The following is a 27288-nucleotide window of genomic DNA, read 5'->3' as shown; positions in this document are numbered from 1 at the left end:
ACAATTTTTGACAGCTTTAGAATGTATTTAAACTGTGTACAGAGATCCTAAGTGCTCTGAAAGATGCTCTAAAGCATTTTAAATGGATTTCCTCACTTTAAAAAAACTTGAGCATTTGAACTGTCAATTTTGTATTGGGTGGTTTTAAAATAATTTGATATGGAGGCTAAAACCTGAAGAGGCTGTTTGTGATGATCTCCAGCTGTGTTTAGTAGTAATGTGGGGTTACGGTTTTGTTTGTGCATAAATGTCAATGTAAGCATCTTGTATTTCTACTGATTTTTTTTTTTTTCCTTTTCCCCTACTATAGATAATAAGTGATATTCAATAACTATGGATCAGTCAAGTTAAATTTGTTTTGAATTTGATAAATCTGACATTGGTCACCCTGAAAAGGAAACGATACTGTTTCTTGCTATAAAACTATATATGTACAGCTAAGTGAGGGACATCTTAGACCTAATTAAACTATCTGAATTTTTAGCTGATGCCAAGCTGGGAACAGCTGTATATGCTTTCAACGACATGCTCAGAATTGAAAATGATCTCAATACATTTGAGAAACAGGACAGACAGACTTGTTTTGTCAAGTCACAAGTTACAGATGTCTGCAAAGTGATAGCACTGTAAAAAGTCGTAAACTATTTTGGGGGCTATATTGAAAGAGCCATTTGTCTTAACACCTGAAGAGGAAACCCTAAAATGCTGGTGAAGCCTCAGCTGGGTGTAGCATTTTGAGAGATGTAAACAAACTGAATAGCATTGAAATGGAAGCAACAAGAATGACTTGGTCCTGAAGGTAAAAGAAAACAGTCTCTTGTGCCCTAAGGCAGAAAATAGCAGATTATTCTCCTTTGCACTGGCTAATATTAAAAAGACTTAAGAAAAATGATGTATTGGACAAGACAACCTAGGGATGCTGACACATTCCTTTCTTACTCACTGTTCTTGATCTTGCCTTGGGGTGAGAGGCTGGATTGTATCCCTAGGGCCCATGGGTTGGCTGGTCAGCTATGGGTGGTCTGTGGGAAGCCTCCCTCTGTTTTCTCCATGAAGATGGATAGGAATTATCTCATACTGTTCTAGCTTGTGGGTGCTTCTTGCTCCACCTGCATGTGGTCTGTGGCTTAAACATGAAGCTGCTGTTGCCGTATCTATACAAAAACAGCTGGCATCATACCTTTCTCTTCATGCCAGCAGTTTAGCATTTAGAATTGCTGTATCAACATTTCCTACAAGGAGGGTCTCAGTGAGGATCCAGCACTAGTGCTGACAAGGCTGGGCTGTCCAGGATTAGGTGGTCTCTCAAGGTCACGCACTGACCTTGCATTTTGAAAACCTGAGCCCTGTATTTCTAAGGGTCTTTGACTTAATTATGTAATTATGCCATTTATCGTAACGTACAAAAAAAGCTTTAGCCCTTTGGGAGCATGTGCAAACCACTCCAAGTATCTTTTCCTGAAGCATTATTGTTCAATATAGTGATGCTGCGTGTTCACTGATGGGATTCCAGGGATGCTCTGGGGCATGGTTCCCATCTGAAGAGAAGCACAAAGAGAATAGAATGAATGCTGTGTTATAAATAATATGTAAAAATAACTGGTTGGGTTTTTTCCAGGGTATTTGTAACTAATGACAATGCTGTCTAAATACTAGTAGGTTTTTCTTCTTCCTACTACCTTAATGTTGGTACCAAAAACTTTGATATGATTTGGGACTATAGAGTGAGAGGACAAGACTGAAGATAGTGGATCCAAATAATGGTTATTGAGAAGAAATGATGGAAAACATAAAGATAAAACCAAACCCAACAATCAGAAACCCAGGAAAAACCAAACCAACCAACAAAACACACGTACCCCAAAAAACCCCGTGCTTTTGGAAGTTGACTTTGGATAGCAATCACAATCGAATATTTAGTGTGGAAACTTGAAGTTTCCCTCTAGGAGTGAACTAGCTGTGAAGATTACTGAAATAATGACACAATTGATAAGAAAATAAAAAAAATGCAGTAAACAGAAATCTTTCCAATATATTTTGTCTCACATAGTGTTGGACTGCAGGTGCCAGAAAATAGATGAAGACTTTTTTTCTATGCACAAGGTTAAGTCTGACTCTTATATATAACTATATTTCTTTACATTTTGATGTCTTATCATGGACATTGATAAAAATTGTACCTGTAAAGAGATGCATGCTCCTTAGTTTGAGGGGTAAGAACTAAGTGCTGCCATTGCCTTGCTATCACCCTCTTTGAATGCAGATCAAATCCTTTATTTGGCCATTCACCATTGTAAGTCACTTGCAGGTTTTTTTTTCTGGCTGATACCTTTTCCTTCATTACTTCTCTATGTAGAAAATGTACAGCTTTCATTAGCTTAGGTAGATTAAATGGTACTCTTTATACATTACCTTTATATGAGTAATGTAAAATACATTTATTTATGATGAGGCATGCTGCCACTGAACACAGGTTTCCACCGAGTTGCTAGGCTAGTATTTACTATGTATTATCTTAGTTGCAAAAAGTATTAGGAAGATTTGAAATGCATTGTTTTGGGCAAAGGTTATTTTTATTTTAGGTTTCTTCCAGAGCTATAGTCTGTCAAAGGGCAGAGTATTAGATCAAGTTGAAGGGGTAATGTTTCCTTCAATTCTGAATTGTTTGTCCTTTGAATTCAAGAGAAGTTTTTTGCAATGGCTTGTGGGACTTTAGCCAGAGGATGCTAATTAACTCTAATGGATCTTATATAGCCAAATCTCTGTGCATCACTTTGCAGAGATTCCTTTGAAAGTAAAACTTAAAGCAGTTTGTCTGTTAATGCTTAGATATTCCAGTGATTGTTTGAATACTTCTGTATGCCTAGATTACTTCTGGTATTAGTTAATTTGCACAAATATCTGCTTTTTACACAAGCTGATGAGTTTACAGTTATGCTGATAATGCCTAAAAGATAATGGAGCTTGATTCGGAATGGCTGTCAGTAACTAGGGTGGATCCTGCATTAACTTTGTCAGATGCAGAAACACAGTTTCAAAAAGCAAATGCAAGTATGTTCTGTGAAGTCACCTGAAGAGTAACCCTTACAGAAATATTGGGATTATTTGCCACAAATATTTTTATTTTGAAATCCTGTACAAATACTTCACATATTTTAGGTGTCAGAAAAGTACAACTGTGTTTTCAGTGTGTTCATAAAATGCCAGTGAACCATGGGAGCACTGCTACTGCTTTCTGGTACAGGAGTATCCAGCACAGAGGTGAATGCTTTTACTGTAGTTAATGCATCAGTTTAAATTCATATTCTTTAAGACTATCTCAAAAGATTAATCTTTTCTATGAGAGCCATCAGGTTTGAAAGCAAGCCTGGAAATTCTCTGGTATAGAAAAAAGCATCGGTCACTTTGTGAGGTCTTTACTTCTGCCTTCACAGCAAAAATGTTTTACTCACCTGTCACCTCTGTCGTCCCATGCTCCTCATATTTTGATTTAGCATAAAATACTGCTTTGTCTCTGTACCCTGTCTGAGATAGGATCTCCCTTTACTTTTGACAGAGGACTTTTGGAAGCTGTTAAATTACGAATCTGAAGGTGAGAGCCCATTTTCTTCAGGCCAGAGTCCACAGCACTTGATATTATTACCCTTTGCACGTAGTTCATGTGATTGCTGTGTTTGTTAATTTACTATGGGCTGGTTATGTAACCTTGCTTCATTAAACCTCTTGACACTGAGACAGTACAAACTTAAGAATGACTTTCATTTATTGTGAATTATAAATTAATTGCCAGTTCTTTCCTTCCCTTCTAGTCCTGTGAGGATATGAACCTGAAATCAACTTGTACAGTAGAGCCTAAAAAAACCAGATGTAGTCTAGATATTATGGTAACTGATACTTTGTAAAGGTTAACAAAACAAAACACTCCCTAAACCCAAAGAGTGGTTGTGTATGCATTCCTGCAGTAGGTAAATGCAGGTAACTTTAATATAGCTTAAAATGAAAGTGGAGGGAGAGGGCCAGGAAAGAGATTGTTCTCCTAAGCAAGAGCAAGGCATTAAAGAAATAAAAAAAGTTATGTGTGTCAGGGGACAATCCAAACATTTAGATTTCATGTTTCTGTAACCATTGTCTTAGTTTCTTGAGTTGTGTTTAAAATTAGTAATTTATCTTGGCATCTCACACAATTTAATTATCCTAATTAAAACATTTTTTTTTGAAATATTCTTTAGATAACTCAGTTGTTTCCAGTTGTAAGAGATTAGAATGAATTTAATTCACTGTGGGTGTTGTAAACAGCTAACTTAAGTTTATTTCACTTAAAAGTAGCTACTACTGAGCCTTTTCACAAAGGAACTGTTTTTTGCTGATGATTAGTCATCTATTGCTCAGTTTGCATGAATGCTATGTAAATTAAGAACTTTCTGTGTTTTATCTTCAGTGGTTATTTCTTGGAAGTAAAAGTAATAAAGAATGAATGCTAGATATGATATTTGCAGCCAAATGTTATAAAATGTCTAAATCTTCTTCTTCATTGTGTGCTCTTATTTCCCATAATGCTATCAAATATTCTGCTGCATTTACAAGAAGATAGGACAAAGTACAATGTTCTGAGCAGACAAAAATCAAGTTGTGATTTCAGTAGATTCTACTCTGACTACCTAACAAAGTTTTGAATTTAATAAAATATTTAATGCCTAAGGAACTTCATTCATTTTGGAGTGAGGAAGATCTTACAAATATTAAATATCTTTGCAGGAACACTTAGTCAGTCTGGATGAGCCAGCCTCGGAAGCTGGACAAGAAGCTCTGCTTAGACAAGAGCAAGCAAAAATCATTCGTTTTGAAAGGCAAGCGGAAGAGTTCCTCAATGCAGTCTTTTACAGAAAAGGTTGGTTTTAATGGTTGGGGGGAAATGGTATCTCTCGCTGGTCTTTTTGCATGCAATGCAGGTATCAAAGATCTGATGTTCAAGCTGTCATTGTACATTCAGTATTTTTCAGTTGTCTTACATATATTTATCAACGGTAAAAATTGACTCAAATAATGCAGCAATACAACAATGTGGCTTGGGACAGAGGAAGAAAGTATAACATATTTAACTCTAAAACAAATCTCCTCATGAGAACACTGGTGATTTGCACTTTTGGAGGAATGACTCCTTTCTTGCCTGGCAGAACTACTCCCCTGAAACTGATGTTTAGATGAGCAGGCTGTTTGGAAAGGGGAGCAAGTGGTGGTGTGTGTTTGTTGTGGGTTTTAAAAACTTATTTATTTTAATGGGAACTGTATTAGTGCAGTTTTTCCTAAAGGTCAGCAGTCTTCTCACTGGGGTCTGCAGTGATTACACACCCCACTCCTAGCAATCCACAGTAAAAAATATTATTGGAATAGTTCTAAGGGAGATATATGGAGAATTCAAAATGTGATCAGCAAAATAATTAGGAAATCAATACTGTAGAACATGCCAAGAACAATACAGTAGCTCAATGCTAGAAAATCCCCTATATCTCTTCTAGAGAGTTATGTCAGTTAAAGTGTGCTCTTGGGAAGGCACAAAACTCATTTCACTGTTTTCTACCAATCTGAGAAATGGGAATCCAGAGGTTGCTTCCAAATGCATCCTGAATGAAAGTACATTGTACTTATCAGTCTAACCCATGTGTCAGAAAATCTGCCAAATCAGTAATTCCAACCTGTCTACTGGGGGACAATGCAAGGCTTCAGTTTAACAAATTAGAAATGACTGTAGCCAGTCCTCAGCCCTTCCTCCCAGTGACCAAAATATTTAAAGGTGTTTTAAGTAGATAACAGTATCTTAGCTTTTCTTTTATGACTCAAATGAATAAATAGAAACTATGCATTGTGATGTATTGCATAAAGTATAGAAACATGTAGGATAGTAGGAAGGATAGTTACTGCATTACTACTGATAGGTCAGAAAATGCTTTTATTCTAAGTCTTCCTTTTCAGTGGTGTGGTTGGTTTTTGTGTGGTTGGGTTTTTTTAAGGTTTCCTTTTACTTTTAGATTTATCCCATCTCTCTCTAAATCCAGAAGGGTTTTAAGAAAACAAAAATCTAGAAATAATATACCCTTTTCCATATTATTTTTCTGGTGAGAGGAAAAAAAATGCAGTTCCATTACTTCTAAATTGTTTATTAGAGACATCAACCCTTTAACACTATGCTTAAAAATCTAAGTATGAGCTGTGTTTGTGTCTTATCAGAAATGCACGCTTCCCTAATTGTTGGAAAACTATTGGCAGATATTGCTAACAGTGTGCTCACAAGGGGTTTAACACTCTGTTGTGGTCAGATACACAGAATGATGATAATGAAGTCACTTCAGGTGTCTAAGCATCTTTGAGAATTTTTTTAGTACACTCTTGCTTTCATTCCTCTGGCAGAGCTATGCTTGGTGCAGAGTAATAACGGAGGGGAGGAAACCTGACAGGAAGTCAGTTCTGAGTCCTTAATGATCGTTGTCAAGCTTGGCTGTATTTAGGTTGCTTGAAAGGTTATTCTAACTCATGCCACTGCCATAAGATCCCCAGGCACTGTCATACCAAAGAGGACACGGAGAATGGCAGCACTCTGACACTCCTGCATTGCTCAGAGATACTTGGTGCTCTGAGTTTCATGCCAGCAATTAGTTCTTTTTTTCTTTCCATCCTCACTGCCAGTAACATTTGAGACTGGTATTTTGTAGCCCAGGCAGATCAGAGAAAATGCAGATGTTCTGCGAACAGATGCCTGTTGCGTGTCAAGGACATGCAGTCATACACTTTACATACATAGCTAATGAGCAGGATCAGCAAACTTTTTGCACAGGTTTGCTGTCCATTCATCTTACATACTTCCTCTCTGCTTTGTGTCCATGGCACTCTTACTGAGTAATGTTTCTGTCAAAAATTCATACTGCTCGGTGAAAGCAGAGTGGTAGTACCTAGTTGTCCGTTACCTCTACACTGTGGCAGGATAGGGCCTTCTTTTGATGGTTTAATGAAGTCATGCCTTTTTTTTGTTTGATACTGCCCTTCTAAGGTTTCAGTATAGATAAAATACAGAAAAGCAATTAAGGTTTTAAAGCTCAGAAGTACTACTTTATACTGTTTATAGCAAATATTATCAGCTATATTTTTCTTCTCTGAGAATTTCTGTTTTAGTTAATTTTAGTTTTTAAAAAAAACCCCAGACACTTGGAATCAAAATAAACATCTGTTTGATTTCAAGCGATGCTGCAGAGGCATCAGCAAATATTTTGCACTTGTTTTTGAACAGTTTTAATCCTTAGGATTCAGACTTTGTATTAAGCAAGGAGCCTTTAATGTGCTAGGTAACTACCCTTCGGGTTGAAAACTGAGTTTTGTGTCCTGAATTAGAGAGTTTGTTTTGAGCAGCCCTAAAAAGCTCTTAAGTAGTCACTCTTGCTGATTCTTTGAAGTTGCAGGTTACAAAGATGCGTGTGGTAGACATATATAGTATTTTCTTCCTGAATTTTGAAATCTAGTCAGCTGTAAGCATTACTGAACCGTACATATGAAGACAAAGGCACAGTAAAGTCATGATTCTTCTTCAGAAAATGTAGGTGCCATATTGCTCTGCATTCCTGCCAGCCATCTTGTATACACTACAAGTGCGTGCCAGATAGTTGGCATCAGTGTGATCATGCCATCAGTTTGTGTCCCTTGGGGCTTTCCTAAAGCCTTTCACATGTCCTTCAGGAGGTTACGGTAGAGAGCTTAGAAAATGGAAGAAATGTCACCATAGCAGAAAAAAGCCTCCATGCTTTTCTAGGCTTGTGTCCTTGCGGACCATTTGGGAAGAAAGTGAGAATATAAATATACCTAAATTTAAAGTTTGGTTCATCTCTTGTTGATTTCTTAAAAACTCTAGTGCCTCGTCCTTAGCTACAGTAAAACATCCTGTAGATTTTACAACAAAATGATTAAGTATTTACATAAATGTCTTAGAAGTTTACAGCTACTCTGGCTCTTAAAATGCACATATTGACTGTATAAGGTCTTATATTTAGAAAGCTGTACTTAACAAGAAAGAATATGGGCTTGATTAAAGCTCAATTTAGTTTTTCATCAAGAAACGCAGTAGCTATTTACTATTGCTGTCTAGTTTGTGGGCACCTACATGCTCAAACCATCATGTCAATCCTTTACAGATGCTATAAAGCTGGTTTGTGGGATTGGTTCATTTTTGTCAAAAAAGGTGGTAAAAGGCAAATCTAGTGCTGAAATGTCCCACAGATTTTGCTAATGCTTCTAATAGTTCAATCTCAACTTGGGCAATTTTTTTTAAAGAGGAAGCAAACACTTTACTATTGTTCCATTTTGAGAGCTGTTTTTAAAGATTTGTTTAGTCCTCTACTGCACAATTTTCTCTGAATGTTTCTTCAGAAATACAAAATCAAACCTTTTGAGACATTTCTGGAGGAGTTGTGGGTTTGGGTTTTTTTGTTTGGTTTTGTTTTTTTCTTTTTACCCTGACTTGGCCAGAGAATACAAGCAGTATTTGAGGTGAAGTGGCAGGACTTAACTTCTGTGATTTAGGAGTTACAGATTTGCTTTGACATCACGAAGTACTACTGGTCTGAAACAGCAATTTTTGCCAATATATTTTTGGGTGGCCCAAATAAATTGGAATCTCTACCTGTTCCATTACACGTTTCCTACTGATGAATTTAGCAGCTCTTCTAGAAATAGAATTACTTTTCATGTGACACATCTTGGGTTTTTGTATATGTGAAAGCTCTTTGGGTAATACCAGATGCTACATTGATTATAATGATAGAAATGTCAAAAGGAATAGATAGAATGGGATGGAAGACACTTGATCTTCATGTGGATTATTTTGAAGAATCAGAGCTATAGGGCTTTATTTCCTAGTAAATTTGTAGGGGCCTGCTGCAACTCTATTCTCCCTTCTCCCCTTCTGTAGCTGCAGGTAAGTTACTCAATTCTTCCGCTGAATAATGTGTTAATTTTTTTTTGAATGAGCTTCATTAGTTGCTACTTTTCTTCTTGAGTCTAGCTCTCCTTTCCATTTCCACACCTCTTAAAGGTCTACTCAAATATATCTATATTTGAAAACAAAAGATGAGATTGCCTATTTCTCTTAGGGAACTGTTATTTTGGGAAGGTTATACCAGTATTGGCAGTGGTTCTTGTATTCTAAGACTAAAGTACATTTTATCTTTGGCTTTTTTTTTTTTCCCTAGATGATTTTTTTTTTTTTAAATAAACAATGACTTAATATAAAAGCTGTTTTACTTAAAGTGCTTCCTTAAAAAAAAATCTCTAATATTTACAGACAGTCCTAGGGTCTCTGACCCAAATATTCCCCTAGTGGCCCGTGAGATCATGCAGCGAATGATCCGACAGTTTGCTGCTGAATATACCTCAAAAAATAGCTCTACTCAGGACTCCAGCCAGCCCAATAGCACAAAGAACCAAAGCCTGCTGAAAGCATCTCTGGTCGCCTCCTCTCCCACGGCTGCAACTGCTCAGAACCCCGTGCTCAGCAAACTTCTCATGGCTGACCAAGACTCACCTCTGGACCTTACTGTCAGAAAGTCTCAGTCAGAACCTAGTGAACAAGGTAGGACTCTTATCAGTGTCTTGCATCCTGTGGCAATCCATTAATGGCATTCCTATTGCAAAACTAGACAATTAGAAGTTCACACTTCTCCATTAACTGTAAAGTGGAAAAGGGGTAGATGTCTTACAATAAAATAACAACTAGCTAGGTGTGGCTGGGAGAGACTTTTTCAAAGAATGTAGACCTGTAGACATTAGTGATTTTTTCTGAAGAAAGGCAAAGGGGATGGACATGTTCCAAACTCTGGGGACAAGTCTGTTGTTTCTGCTGGGAGCTGCAAGAAACAGTCTGCCAAAATAGACTTTATGCTTACTGATAAGACAAGTTCATGTGGTCATGAAAACCATAATGTTGCTTCTTTCTGAAGATCAGGTCACAAACTGATGGACTGATTCATTTTCTTTCTGGTCATAGTATGAAAACAGTATCTTTTAAAAGTCTGTGAGAAATGGCTTTGTGAAGGCTGTAAAAATGATGCCCATGAACTGTATAAAACTTCCAGGTTTATGTGTTTGGAAGAGATGTTTCTTTTCTACCTTAAAAATAGACTTGTTCTGCAGAGCACAGATTGAATAACTTGTAACAGTGTTGCAGAGCTTGTTTTAATTTGAAAACCTTGCTTTCCATCAAAAATGTTTTTAACAAGTAAACTCTGTGAGTGATTATAGTATGTGAATGGGTTTTTTTCTGAAACTGTTGAATGGAAGTTTTCATAAGTGTATCCTCCTGATAGGATTAAAATTATCGCCTTTGCCCTTCTTTAGAAATGTGTTAGTGCCTGAAATCATTCTATCAAACATAAAGTAGGCTGTCCATCCTCAAGTAGAAAAGGTGCCTTTAAAAAAAAAAAAGCCTTTTGCTAGCTAGTACACTAGTGAAGGTATCCCTTTATTCTTTGAATTTATGTTTATGAAGCCTTTTGTAAAAAGGTTAATTCCATGTGTCCAACAATATGCAGGTTGTGTGTCTGGACACTTACTGCACTTACAGCACTTACTGAAAGTTGTTGCCACACTTCAGTTACAAAACTGCAGTGAAACGTTGTATGGCATCTTTCTTGAAGTGAGGACCTATACATTCAGCTGATAGGCATTTGTTTCTAATTAATTTCATTATAGATGTATTTCACGAGTGTCTTCTGCATGTGTTTTAAAATGTTAAATTGCCTTCATTGTGAAAAGAGAGGGAGAGAATCAGTTTTGCTTCTGTGTTGTTTTTTTTAATTAAAGGATTGTATGGTGAAGCAGAAAGCATGTACATGAACTGTTCCTTCACTACCATGTGATGAAGAAGCTGTAAGATAATTTATAATGTTCATAGCACTTGTTATGGAATTAGAAGGTGCATATTAACTTATACAGTAATCTGTTTGCTGATGTAATTATTTTTTCCCAATTTGCATTTAATGTAATTGGGAAGAGGTTTTGCCAGACTTGTTAATGAGAAATTTAAGAGGCTGTCATGAAAGACTGCTAGTGGTACTTATTGTTATATTTCTGTTCTAGTGGATTGAGGGGAACGTAGCTATAGCTGTAAACTTCTTGGTGGTGTATGAGGCTGGCCCTGCTTCCCCTCAGAGACTTCTAGGTTGTAATGACACTTCTGATGGAGGGAGTGTGGATGCAAATGCCTCTGACAGCAGCCTGAGCTGTTCAGTATAGCCTCTTGAAAAGGAGGGGCTACTTGATCCAGTCTCTGTACCTTGTGGCTGCATAAATGTTGTTCAGAAAGAAGATTGAATTCTCTGCTTGCCTAAGTTTGGGTTATGGTGTGTTCCCAAATGTAGTGGGTGGAACAGCTTTCTGTAAGTTAATTCTAGTTCATCGTTTATCATGCTTTTTCTCCATATGTCAAATGAGAACTTCAAGCAATCTGAAAGCCATCTTACGTTGTTCTTGTGTTGGTTGGTATTGACTTGATTATATTGAACGAGTGAGGAGCTCTGAAATGCCTCTAGTTTACCTTGCCAACAGGTTTCATTTATCTCTTCCTCATAAATTCCTTGTTTCAAAATTTCCAGGAATTCCAGATGGCTGTGCTGCTTCTGTGATAGTGTTGCCCTTATTAAAATGACCAGAATTTCCAGTTGTTTCAGTGCAGTGGGAGCAAGACTTGTTCTGTCAAAAAGCGTTCCCTTTTCTGTTGCCTAGAAATGCAGTTTCCGTAAGGGTTTGCAGAGGATCATGTGTGAGCTTGAGGAAGTGCCATTAGTGAGAATGGAAGAAGCAGTCTAGTAGGAAAAACAATTTGGTATATGGAAGAAGACAGGGAGTAAAATGGCACAATAGAGAGGGGAAAAGCAGGCGCTCTGCCAGTAGGGACCCATTTGAGATGGAAAAAGGAACTGAAGCTAGCTGCCAGGTGAGGAGGAGTCTCACATTTGTATGTGTTCATTTGAAAGTAAGTTTCCAGTGTGAAATTCTCAGTGAATTTTCCTACAGAGATTTGGATCCAAAAAAATGTCATATAATGGCTTAAAGCCCTCTTTTAATGGGGGGAATATCTTGGGAATTTGAAGATTGTCTCATCTGAGGTTTGCTGAGGGTTAGTTATGCCATAGGCTGTGTTGTATCCTGAACCATCGTTTGTAGGTCATCTTTTATTTTCTGGCTCTTATAACAGATGCACTTTTAATTTTCCCAAATTTTGTTGCGACTTCTGAGGATTATGTTGAAGTCATTTGTAAGCCAAATTGCAAACAAATCCAAGCCTTAGTTTGTTCAAATAAAATAGAAAATGTTGTGTGCTAAATATAACTTTAGCCTGAAAGGCTTGTTTTATCAAGGGGCAACGTGGTTGATCCTGCTTCTTCAAAGACTGAAGTCATTCTTTTGTCTCTACAGACGGTGTGCTTGATTTATCCACTAAGAAGAGTCCTTGTGCCGGCAGCACCTCTCTGAGTCATTCTCCAGGATGCTCCAGTACTCCGGGAAATGGGTAAGAGAAAGCAACTTACTATGACCTTGTTTTTTACTAAAAATGTGTGCTTACCTCTTGTTAATTTTAACTTACTTTTGGTGTTAACCCTTTGGAGTAATGTGCTTTTCAACTTGTACCTTTGGCAAATACCTTCACCCCACCTGCCAAATAAGAGTTGTTGGAAACTGAGACAGGCTTAACTTGTCATTAAGAACTCTAATATCTGTTATTTTGGCCAGTTTAGTACTTAGCCAAAGATCTGTCCATTACCTGCTTCTTGGGTTTAGTGATAAGTAATGTTCTTGGAGATGCAAGTTCAATTAAATATAAGTTAGATTTCATTTCACTTAAGAGAAAATTAGCTAACAGGAAAGTTCATTTTAGGGGTAGCAATGATTTGGGTGATGAACCAAGCTGAATTAGATTTGAATCCCTGTGTGCTCTTTATTTCCTGCCGTAAACCACAACTTAAAAAAAGCGGCTGGGAGAAGGAGTCTGGTAGTTCAGAAAACTTTAAATATGGCTTTTTGGATTTGTGATTGTACTGTAGGACTGAACAAGGGTTTTTTTTTAAAAAAAATTAAAAATTTTAAAATGTGGTATACAACTTTTACCTTAATTAGTCCAAGGTGTGAAAGAATGCTATATCAAAAATAATTCTTTTAGGTTTCATATTACTAACGGTCACCATTTGGTCACCATTTGCATACGTTTAGAAACCCTTTACTCTTAGTAAGGACTGAGTTAACTGTATTGGAGAGGCTGACTGGGAGTAAGAGGGATTTTGGGTGTTGATGGGAGAATTTTGTCTTGAAGCTACTGTGAACAAGTAATCTTTTTAGTGAAGAACAGAAACAGTATATGGTTTAAACTGCTAATTAATTGCTGGATTTAGCTTTACAATAGCCTTTGAAAAACTCAAAAATTTTAAACTAACAACCACCACCAGTCCCATGTGCTGCTAACAACTGATTTAACTTTTGCATTTCTTTTTTGGAAAAATATTACTGTCTCAGGTTTCTCCCATCAATATTACTTTTTTCAATTTAATATATATATTAATAAAATACTTCAGTCCTTGTTTAAAAGTTAGTCTTAATACTTTTTCACAATTCTTTAGCATAAAGCTACCTCACCAAGTCTTTTCTTTCAATTCTGAACAGGTTATTTCTAGCTTTATTTTCCTAGGAAGGCAGCAGAAGCCACCGAGGCTGTGTGTTGTTTGTTTCCTTGTTTGTGTATCAAGTGAGGGCCAAAGTCCAACACACAGGGATGACAGGGCCAGCATCTGGCACTGTCTGATCAGTCTTGTGGGTCCAGAGAGGATGTAGCTTACTGGCACCTGTGGCTACTTGTACAGGTGTGTGGTACATGAGGCTGACTGCAGTCTGTTTAGCATCAATGAAATCAGGTGTGACCTCTGTCCTAGTTAGCTGTCAATATGTCCTTTATTTAGGATTCTCTGGTGCATATTCTGATGCTGATACATGCTGTAGAAGGGGCAGAGAATGCACATTGCTTGAGAGTTCTCTGGAATAGTAAACTTTCATTGACTTCTCTGGATTTTGTTCTGAATCCTTCTTGACTCTTGGTACCCACTTCGACTGTGACCTGTTGTATCCTGGAGAGAAGCTAGCAGCATGTGTATCAAACACTGTGTATGTTACATGCTAGGTCCTTTCAGTAGATGTCTTTTCTCTAAAGACTACTTTTTTTTTTTTTTTTTTTTAAATCCCAGTGTGATGTTAAAAAGAATAATGTAGCTTTTCAGTAGTACGTATCCTATCCTTAAATAATGCTGACTTAGCTGGAGGGCTTTACACCAGTATAGTGTCCCAGAGCATTAAAATAGAATTGCTTACTAGTCTCTTTGTTAATCTGTATGTTGAACATGGAGAAGTTTGGAGGTGGATTTTGAAACTAGTGTGACTTAGTTACTGCAGGGGGCTAAGCAAGCAAAACATTAAAATACACGTGTTTATCTGCAGTAGTAGTACTTTGTGTCATAGAAACAACACTTGTGACAAAAGAAAAATGGTAAAAATACGTACCACTTTTTCTGCTGTTAACCCTTGATCTGGATGACGGTTGGAGCTAGAATATTTTTTATTTTTTTTCCTAGCCGTGCTATGTATTAAATGAGAATCAGGGACATGTGTATATAAGCAATTAGTTGTTAAGAGAGCAATTTGGTAAGTCTAGTGTAATGCAGTGTTTTCCTTTGTGATCTGCAGTATCCCAGCTTTCATATTTGGTGCTTAATGAAAGTCAAGCAAATACCTTTGAGGCCTGCTAAGCATTTTTTTTTTTTTTTTTTTTTTACCCTGAGCAGCAATTCTTCAATATGATGTAAGCGAACACCATCCAAGGTTTCCACCTATGTGTAGATACTGCAGGTGACAGTCATATTTGCATGTTGACTATGTGGCACTTTGGCTTACTCTTTTATTACTGTACTTGTTTAGTGGTAACGTCACACCAGTAACACAGTTGTGTGTAGATCTATGGCTATTGATTACTACTTTGTAATTAAGGTGCTATTTTCAGACGCTTGCGCGAAGTCTTTTCTACTCCGAGAATTTGTGAACCCAACCAGAGACCAGCCAACAGGTTTCACTTTTCTTTGCCCAAAAAGCTTCTCATTTTTTGCGAACAAGTTTTAAAACTGACTGATGCTGAGACTTAAAAAAAAAAATTAAAATAAAAAAAATAAAAAAAATTTAGAGAAAAATAAATAACACAAAAAGTGATGTTACCCAAGCAAGGCCTTCTAATAAAGGAGTGGCCCCCTCACCCATCCCTCCCTACCTGTGCAAGTCCTGCTCACATCAGTTTCCTTCCATCCAATTAGGCGACCTGGGAGACCCAGCCAGCACCATCCGGAGGGACTACAGAGTGGTGATGGGGTACCTCCAAGAAGCTTGCAGGATGGAACCAGGGAAGGTTATGGCCACTCCACATCTCTTAAAGTACCACTGGCTCGATCACTCCAGATTAGTGAAGAACTGCTGAGCAGAAACCAGTTTTCTACAGCTGCCAGCCATGGGCCATCTGGACTACAGAATCATGGACAGCACTTAATATTATCCAGGGAGGCTTCTTGGGCAAAACCACACTACGAATTCAATTTCAGCCGCATGAAATTCAGGGGAAATGGTGCACTCAGCAACATCAGTGACCTTCCTTTTCTTACAGAAAACTCTGCCTTTCAAAAAATGGCACTTCAAACTAAACAGGATGGGAAAAAGGACGTGAGCCATTCGTCTCCTGTGGATTTAAAGATACCACAAGTTCGAGGCATGGACCTTTCATGGGAGTCCCGCACTGGTGACCAGTACAGCTATAGCTCTTTGGTAATGGGTTCACAAACGGAGAGCGCGCTTAGCAAAAAGTTAAGGGCTATCCTTCCAAAACAAAACAGGAGAAGTTTGCTGGATGCTGGACCAGATTCCTGGGGCTCAGATGCTGAGCAGTCTACCTCTGGACAGCCATATCCCACCTCAGATCAAGAGGGAGATGCTGGCTCCAAGCAACCTAGGAAGAAAAGAGGGAGATACAGACAGTACAACAGCGAGATACTGGAGGAAGCAATCTCTGTGGTTATGAGCGGGAAAATGAGTGTTTCCAAAGCTCAGAGTATTTATGGGATCCCCCACAGTACACTGGAGTACAAAGTTAAAGAGAGGCTGGGCACTTTGAAAAACCCTCCAAAGAAAAAAATGAAATTAATGAGGTCGGAGGGGCAGGATGTTTCAGTAAAGATTGAATTAGATCCCCAGGGAGAAGCAGCACAAAGTGCGAATGAATTGAAAGATGAGTAGGGATGTTGTAGAGTGCCAATTACTTTGCAAACTGGGTGAGCACTACTGCATAGTTCAACCACCACTGAGCGCACCTGATTCTCCTATTTACTGCAACATTCTTTGCAGTTTAGCATAGACTTGTGTGGACACAGGCAAAAGGTGTGCTCTGAATGTCACATTTGTAAATTTTTCTAGCCTGGTATGGTGCAGTTTCCTTCCTTCACCTGCCCACTACCCCCCCCCCCCCCCTTCTGTTTTTTTCATTTTTCTTTCTTTTTTTTCTTTTGCCTTTTGCATGTTTCTCTGTAATAGAGAGTTGAGTTACCTCAGAAAGAATGCAGATCTGTGGAAGTGGACATCTTGCCTGTAGAGCCTGCTTGAACTTCTGGTGTTGGATTTTTCATGTCTACCTTTATAGAAATAAGTCCACTTTGTAAAACTGATACTCTCCTAAAACCAGGCATTTTTTGAATGAGAATCAGACTGTCATTCTTCAAAATGTTTCAGAGATCTTTTTCCCCCCTCTTTTTCTTTGATCCAGTTGATTGAAAGATTTAAGCTAAATCAGGTTACTTAGGAATGGTACCTTTCTTGAACTCAGAGATTTGTTTATTAGATGGATAATCAATTGGGTCTAATTAGGCTCTCCACTATTTTCTTTCTAAATTAAACATACTTACCATTCACTGTCTGCTTAGTGCTCACCCGGAGGGGAGGGGCGGGGAGGGAAAACTTACATTACACTACCTTCAGAATATGTCAGTTAATTATTTGTAACACTACCTTCGCTGTAATTTTGTTTGATATTTTTGAAGGGTGATATTTAGACTCACCTGCTTGAGGATGTAGCCTTATCTCACGGAAGACAAGCTTCTCGCAGTCAGGAGCAGTCAGGGTACACTAAATGATGTATTAGGGTATGCCTCATTATAACAGAACTATGGTTCTTTGTGACCTTTATGCTTTTTACAGACTTGATTCTGAGTTTACTAAACTATGTGGTTCCAACAACTAGTTTAAATGACTCTAATCTGGGGGAGGGGGATTTGTGTAACAAACTACTGTGATACTGCAAAAAAAAGAAGAAAAAAAAAAAAAAAGCCCACACAACAGTGATCTCAAACGTTACAACCTCAGTAGTCTGCCCAAATATCCACATTAGTGAAGGAGCTTTTTAATGTTCAGGGAAGAAGTAAAACACTGGTAGCCTGATCTAATTCAGGCTCTGCATCATATCTATCTGTAATACTGTCAGGGTCGAACACTCAATGAATGGGTGTTTCCTTTTTAAATATTACAGTTGCCAGTAGCAGGAATTAATCTAAGTCCTGCTTTTTTGTTGTTGTTTTTATTTAATCTATTTTGATAGTGGTTTAGCACATGCTCGAATAAGCATTTAAACACCGTAAAAGCACTCCGTAAACCACAAATCCAGTTTTTTTTCACTATGATGATATTGTTATCATTATATGGAGATCCAGGATAAGTTTTGTACAGAACTTTTATCTTTGATACTTTCTGCAGGAGTGGTCAGTAACTAGGTGGAGCTTACTGGATTTACCACAGTATGACCAAATGAGAATTGCTGGTTCTTCAGGTAGAAACAATTTGGTCTTAATCTGTGCAAAAGGTAGATAGAATTACCTTTTTTTTTTTTTCCCCATTTGCACAACCAAAAGAAGCATTGGAGTTTTTGTGTGAGAGCATTTAGTGATGTCAGTGATTGAAAGTGGTTTCTCAAAGTTTATGGGAGGGTGGCCTAGATAGTCCTAGGGATGCTGAATGATTTCTGGAACAGTTGATTCTGTTAGCCTCTCCCCCTCCCCAGCAACTTCATATTTTCAAAGGTTAGGCACACCATTGCTGTCGTTTTAAATATGCACTGCTCATTCTTGAAACGGACTGGGCATTTGGCCCCAAGTATACTTTGTTTTTGTTTACTTAATATAATGTAGTACTCAAAATCCTGGTTCCTCGTAGCTCTCTAGTTGTCATCTTGGCATTTAAAGCAGTTTAAGCTCAGTAGCAGTATATAAACTCTGCAATACGTTCCAGTTTAGCTGGTGATTGCAATAAAGGTGCAGTTAAACGTGTGGTTTCATCTGCTGTTGGAGGTTATGGTAGAAAGTTTGCTGCAAGTTTTAAAAAAAAAAAAAAAGTAACACAATTTTACTGTTCAGAGAGGTTTAACCTTTTGCAGTTGTCTTTATTTAAGCAACATGAGTTTTATAAAACTTGTCACTGTAGTGTATGTGGAGTGCTCATTTTACTAACCTAAATATTTTGTATGTGTATGTTTAAGTGGGTGACAATCGTGCAGCAGAAGAATGGTGTGCCTACCCTTTAATGCTGCAGTTTTAAAAGAGAATTTGTCTTGTCATTTCAGACTGTAGGCTAAGAATTGTAAATAGATAGTGAGAAGTTGAGTATTCTTTATTTGCTTTGGTTAGAAAGTGGATTTAAAAAAAAAAACAAAAAAAAAACCAACAACAACAAACCAAACGCGTAACTTTCTCAGTTTAAATGTCCTGAGACCTGAAGATTGTAATACTCACGTCTGCAAAGCTTTTAAATACAACACTTGATCTGTGATAACTTAATATTCAGGTAATCTTTCTTTTTCGAGAAGCTTTTGAACAACCGTATTTCCTCCAAAGGTCTCTGTTTAAAAAGGAAAAAAAAGAAAAAAGTGTAGATTATTTTTAAAGCACTAATTGCATTACATTGGTAACTGCAATATGAAATAGCCATTATTGTTTTGTGAAGCATGGTTGAGATTAGTTAGTGGTCCCTTTTTAAAATTTCATGAGCCTCTCAAAAAATAAAAACAAATTTAAAAAAAAGCTGCTGAATATTCAAAAGATATATATTTTACCTTATTGTAGGTTTTGTAAATTTAGTCTGTAATATTCAGGTGCACCTTTTAATGTTAACTTTTTGTTTCAAAGTCCCATCTAATGTATTTTCTCTGAGGTGATTCATCACATAAGACTAGTATCACTCTAAGTGCTGCAGTGATCACTATTGTTTTCTTTCATTTTTCACTACATATTTTTTACAGGCGCTTTCAGTGTAGCTAACTAGTAGTATTTGGGATCATTTTAAATATATGATTGGAATTAATGTTTGTCCATTAGCATGCTTAATTTTCTGCTGACCAGCAGTTTGCATGGCCAAAACCCCTGGTTGACCATATTTTGGTGTGGGAAGGTGTGGTTCACTGCTGTCTTTGTAACAAAAGCCTTGTTTCTCATGTTATTTCTGCTAAGTGGATGCTTATGTTACTTGGATCACTTGGACAGGAGAGAAGGTTTAAAATCTCTCTCCTGCTGCTCTTTTGAGATCGCATTAACGTGTAACATAGACAAACTGCAACCCTGTAAAAATCGAGACGTCGTTAGGAGGAGGCCTTTCGGGTATTTTTTGTCACTAGTTTTCTCTTATTCCCGAGAATGTCCATCCGATGTAGTTATTGGACTTAACAGTATTGTTGTGTACTACGTTGATGTAGCTGAAAAAGCCTGACAGCAAGAAACTGTGAATAATATTTGTGGCAGTCTCTGAAAACTAGTTTTTCAGTCCAAGTATCATGAAGGAGAATCCCTCTCCCCTACCCCATCCTAGAAAAGTAATTTTATATTTTGTGTGTATAAAGTTTTAAGAATCAAGTTTCATATTGTACTGAAGTTTAGGTGTCGCTTGGTAAATCTTTGCTGCAGCATATAATTGAAGATGAGTAAGGCTTAGTGTGGTAGGGGTCCTGGTGTGGAGTTAATTATCGTACAGTTCTGGTGAGAAAGCCCAACATGTATGAAATGTGTCCTTTTTTTTTTATTTGGACTTGTAAGGTGTAAAAGTGCTTTTTTAGAACTCTGACCTATTACAAACTATTACCTCACTTTCAGCCAGCTGGATCCTCATTCCACAGTGTTGTAGGCATTATTGTGGCCGTAATGCTTGAGTACAGCTGTAGAGTTAAAAGTTTCTGGTTAGATATTGTAAGGACACGTTTCTGGACTCGTTTTTATTTCTGTCAAAAGATATTTTATTTTCCAGTCGTTCCCTGATTATTTTTTTCTAAAGGCTCAAGACGATTTCCATTAGAATTTCTCTCTTTTTTTTTTTTTTTTTTTCCCCCCCTCCCCCTGTTGCGCAGAAGTTGCTGCATAAGCAATACAGGTATGCCTTTACTTTCTTCTTGTTGCAGAACTCATAGTTGGATGCTTGCATTACCAACCCTATTGCTAGACCTGGAGTCAGACTCTGAATTTTCATAGCAGTTAGAAAGCAAATTATTTTTAACAATGCAGGTGTAGAGGTAGGATAGTGCCTCTAGTCAGAGAACACGGTCAGCTTCTGTGTTCTCGCACAACTCCTATACCACCTTTTTTGTAGAGCTTTCCAGTGCTTGAAAATATTCCTAAACATGGGAGGCAACTGCACATGTGTTAGACCGGTTAAGAGCAGACAAGGAATAGTCTGTGCTGTGTCTTGTGGCAGGCCGACATTTGAGTCTAAATATTTCTTTCATGAGAACCTGAGAGTACATTGCCTTCCCCTGGAAATTCACAGGAGCTGGCGAAGTGATTCAGGGGCTTTAGGGCTGGGTATGCTTTGTGTAGATTGGAACAACTTTTTACTTCTGATTGAAATGCTTTTTATATCATCTGCAACAATTCTTATACAGGTAAAACTGGAACTACCATGTTTTTCTTTCCAGTTTACTTTGAAATAATGCTCTTAAGATGTCCTTGAGTCTTAGGAGAAGAACACAGTGTCCAAGGAGTGAAGGGAACACCGTGCTGTTCCCTTGTTTCTCAAAAACAGTGTGGCTACATCTGTAATGTAAAGAGCTCTTTCTTCAGTGAAGACAAAATTTTAACTCTTCAGTGTAAGAATGCATACACTTGTTGCAGTCCAGTCTCTTTAAGAAGGCAAAATTATGAACCTGTACTGAAAGCTCTGTCACAATATTTTTAAATAGCTCAAATTCTCTGCCAGATGTTAAAGGTAGAATGGGAAGAGTTGTTTCCCTCATTTTCACGAGGATCAGGAACATTTAAGTTTTCCCCACAAATGTTTCAGGAAATTAATGTAATTTCAGTCTAGTTCAATGTTGCTTTTTCTTAGCACCAGTAAATAATGTTGACTAATACTGGTTTAAAAAGCTGTACCTAAAAAAATTGTTTTGTGACTAGTTTTGGTACTATAAAGGTTTCCACTTGATCTCGAATTATATTGAAAACTCGGTAATTAGAACCTTCAGAAACCTGAAATTCTGCACTGCTAGTTATATGCAGTTCTGATGGGTGTAGCAAGTAAAATAACCACTGTAGTTATTAATTTCTAATTATCCAGTGTATGAATATGATGTACCGAGATGATCACTAAGCAGAGAGATATTGTGGACTCAAAATGATCCATAAATCCACTCCACAAATATCAGAAAAAACTGTAAGTAATTACAGGATTCCAGTGTCCATATCTCTCTTTCTCTCTCTCTCTCTCTCTCTCTCTCTCTCCTATTCTTGCTTTGATTGGGGCCAAGTCTCTGTACCAGTACTACAGCAGCAGTTTTGGACTTAATGTCCTATTGAATTATGCCTATATTCAGGTATTGTCATGAAAACCTTCATATTAAGAGAGCTTTACTTAATCCTCACAAAAATCTCTTAGCCTAGTTGCAAAATCAATTTTCCTGGGCGACATACTAGAAGGAAGGATTTTTTTCGGCCTGTTCAGGGCATTTAATTCACCTTCTTAAAAACAAACATCCCCAGCCCTACCCCTGTGCTTGTCTCTACTGAATTGGTAAGTAGAATTCAGAAGGACTCAAGGTGATACTCTACCTTATGGAGCAGGGATTAGGACACGGACTTCATTCTGACTGAAGCAGGAAAAGTTAATGTCAGAAAACAATTTTTATAGTCAACACCTAGTCTAACTTAATGTTTTTTCCTACTCGGAAATAATGAAGACACTATTACAACTACTAATACAGTTTATCAACTACTTGGTGCTACATTTCTCAAATATTTTTGCAGATAATATTTTTTATGCCTACGTGAAAGCACGTAAACTTTACTGTCACTATAAAAAGCACTTGTCTGACCTATCCTAAAGTACCAGAAAAGGGATAAATAACTGCAGCACTTTTTCTGTTACAATGCCAGAGTCTTAATTAAATCTGGTCTTCAGGTTATGAGATATTTTAAATGTACAATCTAGGATCACTTAATGGCTTTTCAGGTCAGATCACAAGTTCTCTTGGGATACTAATCTGTCTTTTAAAGACTAGTACAACAAAATATTCTGGAGTTCAGGCAGGGGATGTATATATACATGCCTGATATTTTTAACTAATCATTTCAGTAGGCCATTTCAGGGCTTGACATTTGGAATCTGGGATGATGGGTAGGGAAAGGGAAGTTTCCCCAAACCGAAAAATCATTTTGGACCATTGTTTAATGTTCAGTTTGAAAACTATATCACAAGAAAAATGGGTAGGGATTCTTTCTCCCTTATGCCTTCAGGGAATGAGTAGTATTTAGAATCTCTGGCTGAAATTCAAGCCTTTTTACCATGTAAATTTTTAATATAAACTCACTGACATGCTTTTTACATCTGAGGACTGAAAATGGATCTTAATGTTTAAGTTGTGGAATGGTATATTTCTTAAATGAAGGGGGAACATTTAAAAAAAAATAGATTAGAATACCAGCATTAGTGAGCTTAAGGAATTTTAGTATGTAATAGCAAAGTATAGCAAAGTATTTGATTAAAAAAATTAATCTTGAATTGCTAGTCTGTAACTAGGTGCATTCTAATTTAGCAGGTGAATATTCTTTACTTATTGATATATGATGGGCTTTTTGCAAATAGAAACCTTTATCTGAGTCCCATGTGTTGCTTGTACTGATGGGATGTATGCTTACAGCAGCTTACTGCTGCTTTAAAATGTATAAAATATGTTTTGAGTGTTTGCTCATAACTCTTTCTAACCTCCACTTGTTAAATTGTCAGACATTGGTATTTTATCAGTCCGCAATGTAAGTTTAAACTAATGTTCTTAGGAATCCAACTTGTACACACACTGTTTAAAAACCCTCAGGGACAGTTTACACACTATCCTCACTCAATTCAGGTACTTGTACTCTCTTCTTAAACCTAGCAGTGACTTGTATTTTGTTTTGCTTTTCTTTTGACGTGCTGATAGCACATCCTTGATGAATGTCAACTTAAAACTCAGTTCAGGTATCCAGGTATAACTCAGCCAAACGGATTTTAAAGCTGCATATTTACTCTCCAGCACACAGTGCCTCAGACACTTATAGTGGCATTCTGTATATTCAGTTATTACTACTGAGCAGATCGTGTGGGGGTTCCTGGTATGTATTGTAAGAAATTCCTATGTATATTATATAATATGTATTATATTATATACATATATAGTATATATGTTATCTTAAACTTATATATTTTAAAATGCCACTACTAGCCAGCGCAGCTAAAAATGATATACATTCCCAACTGCTTCTGCCAACGGCAGAGGCAGCTTCTTAACGTGGCTCTTGCTTCTCTCTCACCATAACTACTTCTAACCTCAAGCACGGGTCCTTGGCTGTCTGACCTCTACACTCTAGTTATGCAATGTCCTTAGAGAATTCTGTGCACTGGCCACTGTGATGGAAACCAATGGGCCGGGAGTGCTTTGAGTTTATTAGTAATTGTTCTGCCAAAGTTGGTGTTCGTATGACAAGCGTGTAAACCTGTCAGATAATCAGCAGAGGTCCAAGTCGGCAGCGGAGTACATAATCGCTTCCACGTAATTGGTAGGACCAGACCCTCAGCAGGTGTCTCCTCTCTCATGCTGAGCACTAATTCAGAATGTGTTGGCACTGAACATCTGTAGTGACGGGCCTCCGTGCTGCGCTCGCGAGGAGGCGAAACTCTAAAGTAAAATCTGCTGTTCTGCTCTCGCAGTGATCTGTTGGCAGTCGCAAGTCAGCAACACCTCTGCTTTATTATTTGACACTTTACATCTAAAAAGTCTTCTCTTTCTATTTATGTAACCCATAGTCTTTGAAGAGTATGGAAAATGGCATTTCTCTCTGACCTCTAGAAGTTCAAGTGTCATGGGAAAAAAAAAAAAAAAAACAGGAACCCCCCCCTTTACTCTTATGGACCTCATTTCAATATACTGTTTACAGTTTGACGGAATTGTATAATTTAATATTTCTCTTGTACTGTAGTTTATATTTATTTACAGATTTTTTTTGTACTGTGTGATTTGAATTTTTTGTTCCTTGCTATGATCAATGTTTTATGTAGTAGAGCACTTATGATCACAAATTAAGGTTTTTGGTTTGATTGCACTACATTAATTTTTTTAATGCAGTTCTGATTTTTTGACTGGACTAAATAAGCTGTGTCTTAATGTATGTGATAAGTACTTTAAAATTTTTATTTCATGTGGTCCATTTATTTTTTGCATTGTATGTCAAAGCGCTAATTCTCTTGTTGTGCATGTGTAAGATTTAATGGCTCCATTGTATTATTTGACCATGTCATTTTGGAAACACATTCCCAGCTGTAACGTTGTGTATGGTAGTTTTCACTGGATGCTAGACTTTTCAAAACCACTATTCTTCTAATAAATTTTGTTGTGAAAAACTTTAAGGGGTTCCAATTCTGTTGTTTCTAGCATGCTTTCTAAATGCCCGCACTAATCACCAGAGGTTATGAAATGCAAATTATCACAAACTGAGAGAAGCAGGGGAGGAAGTGAAAAGAAGGTAAAGCAAATTCTAGCTGAAGGATCGAGCTTTGGAGTCTCTGTGCTCTGTTTGGTTCTTGTCCTAAAGAGGATTGGCGATAAAGCTGCTTTAGCAGCTGGGTAGGGAATACATGTGAAAGCTGAAACGCTCTCTCGTACCAGCCTGGTCTCATGAACTCCCGTACTCTAATTTGCTCTTCCCTACCGGCCACCTTAGTTTCTTTCATGGTAAATAATTTATCTGGCGAAGAATGAACAGTATCTTGGGGGGTGGGGAAGAAAAAAAAAAGTGGTGTAGGCTTGTTCACTGAGCGCTTAGTACTGAGTCAGGGTAGGAGCGGCGGTAATAAAAGCCTGGCTGGATGCCCTGGCCTTGCCTGGCGCGGCTCGCTGTGGCTCGCGTGCGTGGTCTCGTGCCCGCGGGGGGTTAGGTGGCGGGGCAGCGGCCCTCCCGCACCTGCCCGCCTGCCTCCCCGGGGGGACCGGACCGGGCTGGGGGAGATCGCATAGCTGCTCGCTTGCACCAGTAGGTGCTGGCGTTGCTTTTATTTTCTCTGCAGCCACCAGCCCTCCCTCTGCTGAGGGGACAGGTCCCCAGCTCCCAATTTAACATATGGAAAGCTCCAGCAACTCTGTCCTCCTGTCCTTCTGCACAGAGGCACAAGGCAAACTCAGCAATGACACCGCCCTTCAGCTGGCCCTTGTTTGAGACCCGTGTTTACTTTCTTGTGACCGTACTTTGGGTTGAACTACTTTTGACGTTATGCATTATTGATACCAAAATGCTGAATACTAAAAAGTAGGTTACAGTAAGTGGTGTCTAATGGAACCCATATGAATTTAAGCATTCCTGCTAACCTTTGTGTTCAGTCCTGGGATGATCTTGAGAGTGATGCATAGGGATTTCCTAGCTTTAGGAAAATTTATAATGCTCCACACTGTCTAGCCATGGCTGCTTTTCTCCTGAGAAATTGCCTTTCTCAGCTAGTGCTATTGAAAAGTAGGTAATTTAGGGTTTGCGTTTGCTAATGTGATTTTTTTCAGTGCCTTTTTTTTTTTAAGATCCTTAAATAACTGTTGCATTACATACTAACTATTGTATTCCTTGTATACTAATACTAGCATTAAAAACAAAAAGCAAAATTATAAGGTAGCTGGGTGTTGTCATTGGTTTAGCTTTATGGGGCAAATCTCTTTTAAATAAAAAACTTGGTTTGACTAGAGACTGTCTTATACTTACTCAGGAATAGTGAGTCTTTATGTGTAAATAGCTTGAAAGCTTTGTGCTGTAAACTAGCATTTATCATATTTTTTTCTGTATGTCTGAATACATCTGTCAAATCTATGAAAATAGCCTTTGAAAGTGATGAACCATATTCCCATCTGCCATTCTTTAGGATGTATTACACTCTGCAAGCTTTTCCCAGAACATTTTTAATCGACACTTTTAGTCCTGCGATTATCAGAAATACCAAGTTTTTCTGGTTTTCCTGGAGGACTTGCTGATGGTCTCGCACTGTTAAACTGAAGTTGTTCAGACTTAAAGGAACACAGTCTCAAATTCTTCTTTTAAAGCTGTTTTCTGTTTATACAAATTTGTACCATGGCGAGAGTGCACAAGATGTTGCACCCAGACCCGGACAGAAGCATCCATTGCTGCTATTGTAGAAGTAGAAAAGAAACCTAATTAACCCTGTTAGGCAGCTTAAAAATTGTTCTGCTAATTTGCCTCAGCTCGGTTTGACTCAGGATGGGTTTTGAGCTGCTCCATTGTTATTGGAAGAGGCAGCTGCCTCTTCTGAACCCACAGGAGCATATCTGTTCCCCTTCTGAAATAACAGATCCTTCATGGATTAGCAGTGGACTGTACCCCCACGTACCCCCGGGTCACTGTCTACAGTCCAGATACTAGCAGATATGAAATGAGAGGTGCTGCTGATTGCTCTTTTGTGAAAACGTGTGCTTCTGTGAAGGGAATTGCAGAAAGCCTTAGGTCACTACCTGCAAGTGTTGCGGTTAATACTGAACCTGAAAGTAAGCAACTCCCTGACCTCAGCCTGCGGGATCTGAAACGCTCTTGTGTTGACCATCAACTTAAGGTTTGTGAGTGAAGCTGATTTAATTAAGGAAATTCCTGAGCATCACAATTTCATCTTCTTGTGCAACCGAAACCGAGCCCC

General features: G+C 38.0%; 1 protein-coding gene across 1 annotated transcript in view; it reads left to right on the top strand.

Moving 5' to 3' along the window:
- The window catches only part of LOC141961054 (ligand-dependent corepressor), a 52974-nt gene extending 36432 nt beyond the window's left edge, over nucleotides 1–16542 (top strand). Inside the window, exons 4-7 of the mRNA XM_074907575.1 lie at nucleotides 4756–4888; nucleotides 9323–9610; nucleotides 12454–12547; nucleotides 15381–16542. Coding sequence (XP_074763676.1) covers nucleotides 4756–4888; nucleotides 9323–9610; nucleotides 12454–12547; nucleotides 15381–16350 — 1485 coding nt within the window. The 3' untranslated portion in view covers nucleotides 16351–16542. The remainder of the gene's footprint in view (nucleotides 1–4755; nucleotides 4889–9322; nucleotides 9611–12453; nucleotides 12548–15380) is intronic.
- The last annotated feature ends 10746 nt before the right edge of the window (nucleotides 16543–27288 follow it).

The sequence above is a fragment of the Athene noctua genome, chromosome 5, assembly GCF_965140245.1.
Source record: "Athene noctua chromosome 5, bAthNoc1.hap1.1, whole genome shotgun sequence".
NCBI lineage: Eukaryota > Metazoa > Chordata > Aves > Strigiformes > Strigidae > Athene > Athene noctua.
The sequence above is the reverse complement of the archived record's forward strand: the minus strand, read 5'-3'. Positions and strand labels throughout refer to the sequence as shown.